The 6498-nt window shown below is 36.5% G+C and overlaps 1 protein-coding gene across 1 annotated transcript; it reads left to right on the forward strand.

The window, feature by feature from the left end:
• The first annotated feature begins 74 nt into the window (after positions 1–74).
• Positions 75–5896, forward strand: LOC100183079 (leucine-rich repeat-containing protein 15-like). The gene is made up of 6 exons (XM_002119306.5): positions 75–751; positions 2252–2407; positions 2775–3045; positions 3674–3808; positions 4192–4345; positions 5031–5896. The coding sequence occupies exons 1-6, from the start codon at positions 505–507 to the stop codon at positions 5454–5456; spliced, it is 1389 nt and encodes a 462-aa protein (XP_002119342.1). The 5' UTR covers positions 75–504; the 3' UTR covers positions 5457–5896.
• Positions 5897–6498: the final 602 nt, after the last annotated feature.

The following is a 6498-nucleotide window of genomic DNA, read 5'->3' on the forward strand; positions in this document are numbered from 1 at the left end:
ATGAATACCGTTAGCATATAATACCCCATATATATTATCTAATCGTGTTTTAATAAGTAACAACGCTGTTTTAGAGTTTATAAAATACGGTTAAATATTTCTGTAAACATTATTTTTTCTCTATATCGAATATGTCGTGAAAAAAAGGTTGAAAACATGGACCATCTTACCCCAACTTACTTTACAATACTATTTTCACTTTCAGTACGTGGTAAGGTGACTGTCAAAAATATTGGGCCGAAGATAAAAAAAAACTTAGGAAATCCCCATATAGGGTGTATAGGGTCAACTCTAGGTGCTCTGGGTGCTACAACTGTGGCGACAGTTCATGGTACTCTTTATTAGTGATACGGGGGGTTTACCACTAAAGTGATTTGAAGCGGAACTCGACACGAAACAGCCGATTAGTTCCTGATTAAGCACAAGGTGAAAGCAGTCAAACGGAGATTAGTATTCAGAAGCAATTACAATCCACAAATCGGAATATACGACTTTTCCGAATATATGAGTTTTGCAAAGAAGAAAATGTCAGACTTGATAATTGTGGCAGTTCTTTTTTTAATCGTAAACACGATTGGTAGCGAGGGATGTTGGAGCAATGAAGAAATAGAAAGCCTCATTGGAAGAGGGTTCGAAAATACAGAATGCGAGACATTCTTAAATCAAGACGTTACGTCGTTGCCTGCTTCATGTGCACGTAATTCAACAACAATAAGGATCGTTATGTGTTGTATGAAGGTTCTAATAACAGGTGGGTGGTGGGATCGTAGGTTAGGGTAAGCTGGTTTTTATTTACTTTTATCCCCCATTTGATGGTAAACAAAAAAGTTACAGTATTATATAACCGTATTCTAGCGACTTGGTTGTTAATGCTAAACGGTATTCATCTTGCCCCGCAGTTCTATATTAATGTTAGCGCAATTTGTAACTCGTCATAGCGAACGCCATGATACTCGAAAAGATATTACATCCAGATATATAAAGCATACAAATACAACTGTTAATCCTCGTACCCATTAACAAATGTTCCATATCTATGGTTCAATGCATCTTTCAAAGACACCTAACACTCATGGCCTATTCTATTAATAAAATACCCGGAACTTATCGTAGCATTTCTGTGTATGTTATTCTATACCACTTTGCAGCAATCAGCATCTAAAATAAACAAGACAATTAGCATACCATATAGGTCTGCTCCCCTACATAAAAATGTTTGCTAGCTTCAAATTCGCGGTTTTTATTGTCAGGTTACTTTATACTGTAAATGGTTTTAATGAATCAGAGTCCCAAATTACGATTAGCAGCGATTATAAAAGCGGAACCTAAGCCAGTATAGCATAGAGTTCTTCGTATATTTAACTTATTAACTAGGCAGGTATATATACACAATGGTACTAACTAAAAATCGTTACTACGTTTACAAAGCAGTAGTATTTTACGATATGTAATGTAAATGAACTTAAAGCAGATTCGCGTCGACCATTATAAAAGTGTAATACACAAGCGTACGCATAATACTTTATATTTGCATATACAACACGACTGTTTTGACGAAAAGTTATATGTAAATTAACATCACGTCATCTATGTTTGAATACCTAGAGCTCGGGGTTTAAAAATGTTTTGAGTTAAGTCACGCTTGGATTCCCTTGGCCTGTTTGCGGCCTGACAAGTTTATAAAAATTCTTTACAATATCAAAAATATTTTTTTTTAATTTTTTATAAAAGATGATTTTTTTCAATTTTACAGAAAAAATCTTAAAATTTTGTTAAATAGTGAAAGATTCGCGATCATCTAAACTTGTTTTACGAAACACTTGTAGTTTGCGGATTTTCAAAGTAATTTTCCACACGAACGCCAGAGTTTTTTCAAAAAAAAAAATTACAGCGGGTATCAGGAAGACGTAAGAAACATTTTGAGACCAAAATTTTCATTGGTCACCAGCGGCAGTAATACCTAGCAATGGTTTCTTCGTTGGTGACTCTGCTTGGCGTTACACTTGTAGTTTGCGCAACAGCGACATTCAAGTCGTAATCCACTAGAACGCGGTTCCGAGAGTTCAATAACTATTTCAAGTTTACTGGAACGAGGTTCCTGTTATTGCGAGGCACTTTAAACCCGGATTGCAATAAACTTAATGAATTTATTATCTAAATAACTTTATAGTTCCGGAAACCTGACCCTACTGCCCTCGCGACAATGATATTATTGTTACAACTATTTTTACACTATAACGTCATTTTACAGCCGAGCTGTCGTATTACAAGGAACTAACGCATTTGGACCTAAGTTACAACTTCATCAGCTCACTTCCGCATGGTGTGTTTGATTATAATAAGAAGCTGGCCAATCTTTCTATCAGAGGAAACAACATTACAAATCTAAACCCAAGAACCTTTCAAGGTGGTTTAATATATAAGCCATATAGTAGGTTGGGGTAAGATGGTCCTTTCGACTTTATCGTCTTTTAAGTTAGTCGTAAACAAAGAACGTTTAAGAACTACATGGTTCTAAAAGAGTGTTGGTAATTTTTCAAAACAGGATGGAGAATATGGGATATTATGTTTTATCTTACCCCACAGTATAACCGAAAATGCATTGGATTTAACCTCTTATTCCTCATAAAAGAAGTCTGATTACTGTTGACTTATCAACACAATGGCACAAAAAGGGAACACCTTAACCACGCGTTAAACAAGCCTATTCATTGAGTTAAACAAAAATCAACACACTGACACAATAGCAATAACATTTACTTTCTATTCCAAAGGCTTAAAAGCACTGAAGAGAATTGACTTGTCGGGAAACTCCATCAAGTCTTTACCGCAAGGGACGTTTGATGGCTGCACGCAGCTGCAGGAGCTTAATTTAAGCCATAACCAGATTTCTGTATTCGAGGGAAGCTTTTTGAGTTTAAAAAGCCTTAGATTGGGCCACAATAGGATCATAAGATTCGCGGTACAAACGGAAACACTTGAGACGTTAGACTTATCAAGTAACCAAATCCAGGAATGGCAAAACGGAGAATACCGTAATTTAAAGTAGGTGAATTTGGGGGTTTTGTTATTGTGTTATCTAGGAGTGCGCAGGCGCAATGAGATAATGTGCTTACTGTAGTCTAAATGATAATACCTGTATCACGAAACTCGTATTTCTGCTATTTGTTTCGTGTGTTTTTGTGTTCCCTATGTATATATTTAATGCAAGTGTTTTTTTCCATACATGTAGTTAGTAGAAGTTTGGTACCGATTGTTTGGTTTGGTATTGAACGGTTTTGTTGCTTTTAATTTGGGATATTTTAACCGAACATTTATATGAGCCAATTATACAAATGCGACAAGACTAGTACTGCTTTGGGGTAATTTGTTCAAGTACTGGCCTAAGTCCTAGGTCTACTACCGTGCATAATAACTTATGCATAGTAGGGTGGGGGAGATGGGACACCTTTAGCACATAATAACATAGTTTTCCGATAATGTTTTAAACAATTAATAACGGTTTATAGAAGTCGTGGGGATACGGGATCATAATTCTTTGAATGTTCTTTATTTACTACCAAATGGGACGAGAAAATAGAATGAAAAGGTTTCCCATCTCCCCCTCTCACAATATATATATCAAAATTACGATAGTAAGCGTCAACCCACACATAACAGTACCATCAAACAGGAGTTTAGCATTATGCAACAACTCAATCAAGACTGTAAGCCAATCCACATTTCATGGGATGAGAAATTTGGTTTCACTTGATCTTGGGGACAATGTTATAAATGAACTGGAAGAAGAAACGTTTGAAAAACTATGGTAATTAAGATTAAATATTAGGGTAATGAGGCAACTATGGCCCAAATCCCAAGTCACTATGGCGTGCATCGTTATATAGGTCCTATAATATAAGACCTCGCTTATATAGAAAGCAATAATCCAACATATTTTAATTAATGTTGGGGTATTGGGACAACTCTGGCCAAAACCCCATATCCCATGAAGTGCTCACTGTAGGCGTCATGGTCTATAAATAAGGAAAAGGCCTATTATAGGGGTTACAGGCTACAATATGCTGGGCTAAGATATATAGACTGTCGCGGGTATACTAGGTGGTGGTGGGATTATTGATTTCAAATTGTTGGCTTTAAATGGCGTAGAATCTTAGATACGAATTCTCATCGTGATTTATGTTTCCACAGCAAGTTAGAACTATTGGACTTGAGTGGCAACAAACTAACAATACCAAAGCGCAAGTGGTTTACAAACGTTGTGAGGAACAACGATATTGCGGCAACTCGTCCGTTACTGAAGGGAAACGAATGGGAATGCACGGTGAACTCAAGGCCGTTTAAGGTTTGTATTAACAAAGGAATTATACGTTTAACTAGTATATGTGTCCTTGGGAAAGACACTTGACGGACATTGCTCCAACCCAGCGGTCACTAATGGATTGTCCGAATTTTAACGGTGTGCTGTTTATATGAAGGTTGAGGTAAACGGTGTGTTTATATGAAAGTGGAGTCTTACACAATAAGGGTATACTTAAACCTTTTGTATAGTGGGGTGAGGGGAGATGGGACGCATTTTCATTCTGTTTTCTCGTTCCATTTAGTGGTAAACAAACAACATTCAAAGAATTACAAAACTATATCCTCACGACTCCCATAGACCGCTGTTGATTGTACAAAACACAATTAGGATATTTGGATATTAGGTGCTAAAGGTGTCCCATCTTCCCCCCACCCTACTTTGTAGAAACAATCCTGGTAAAAGCGTGACACGTAAACAAGTCGTTTACCAAGCGGCACTTACTAACAAAATGTTAGCACCACATTAGTAGTGCATTACCCACAAAGTTACATAGATGGTAACTCGTAAGCGGGCATGAGGTGTATGAAACAGAGTACCTGTGTTATAACGCCTGTCACTGCCCTTTTACATAGAAATAAATAGAGTCCAATTCATTTATTCTATCTTAACTGAAATAAGACGATAAACGTATTGCTCTCATTCTTACACTGCTTCTATTTTCACCCAGGCATTTTTAAACGCTTTAAAACTTGACGGTGACAGATGTACTTGGTTGGAACGATTACGTGTTGACTGCGTTGGAACAAATAAAGGGTTTCAACTAAAAGATATAGAGTGGGGGGCGCCGTCTAGCGAGAATGAAAACGAAGAAACTGAACCATTGGATCAAGAATGTCAAGTTGAAACGATACCTTTGACCAAAACATGCAGCATCTTAACCTTTGAATGCATTGGGTTTGGTGTAATGGTTGCTACGGTAACAATAGTTTGCTTACTGGGTGTCATTTGGTTATGGCAATGTAAGCGGAGGAAAAAATATGAGAAACCGGAACCCATATACGATTTACCTTCTGACGAATATCAGTTGGGGTCTAGGGTTATACGGGAACCTGGGTATTGTACAATATACACGGAAAATAACAATCGTATATAGTCGTGGAACGATCGCTATTGTACCACTTCTGTATATCAGCACTTATGTTTTGACAAACATAATGATACACGCGTACAAGGTGATTAGGAACACAGACAAATGTAACGTAATACCTATGTACGTACGTATGTTTTGACATGGGCACATATCCCTTTCATGACGGTACAGCTCCAAGAGCAAACCGATGTTGAAACTGTTTCTAGAGTACTGTGATGTTTAATATGCTTTAATACCACTGACAGAATAACCTTATTATACGAATAGAGTTCACTCTTCATATTAATAATCTATGCAAATGTAAAACATGCACTTTTGTCTCATACGACTTTTAAAGCATTTTTAAGAAAATGTCTTTCTATACAATTTGTTTCTATATAGTGGGGTGGGGAAAGATGGGACACCTTTTAATTCTATTTACTAGTCCCCGTTGGTAGTAAACAAAGAACTTTCAAAATATTATAAAACCGTATCATCTCGACTCCCATGAACCGTTGTTAATTGTTTAAAACACAATCAGAATATTTAAATATTATTAGCTAAAAGTGTCCCATCTTCCCCCACAGTACTATACTTCTTTACAATGGCGTTAATGTTAAGCAAGTTATATTTATACAGAACAAAGACGTGTAAACATGCAGGTTTACATGCCGTTTCTGAAACTTAACGACGCAGATTCTACGTGAATTTTCTTTTTACACTAACGGCGTATAAAACATAAAAACACAAGGTTTTTGTGATATATTTTTTTCAATTTAGCTTTGCATTATATTTGTGATGCCGTTTTAATAAATTGCTTTGTTCACAAAGTGCAGTAATTTTGTTAGGTTGTTTGATCATGTATAAAACATATAAGAGATATTTCCAAGCTGGGATATACATACTATTAATGCCTCACTCACCCAAATAGAATAATATAGTAGACTTTACCACTTATTGAACCTACAGATTACTACATAGCACGCAAGGGGACCTGGGATGTGAGCCAGACTTAGTCCATCGCCCCATATTCTAATAGCGCACTATCAGCCTTATTTATATAAAG

Source organism: Ciona intestinalis, chromosome 9, assembly GCF_000224145.3.
Source record: "Ciona intestinalis chromosome 9, KH, whole genome shotgun sequence".
Classification (NCBI taxonomy): Eukaryota; Metazoa; Chordata; class Ascidiacea; order Phlebobranchia; family Cionidae; genus Ciona; species Ciona intestinalis.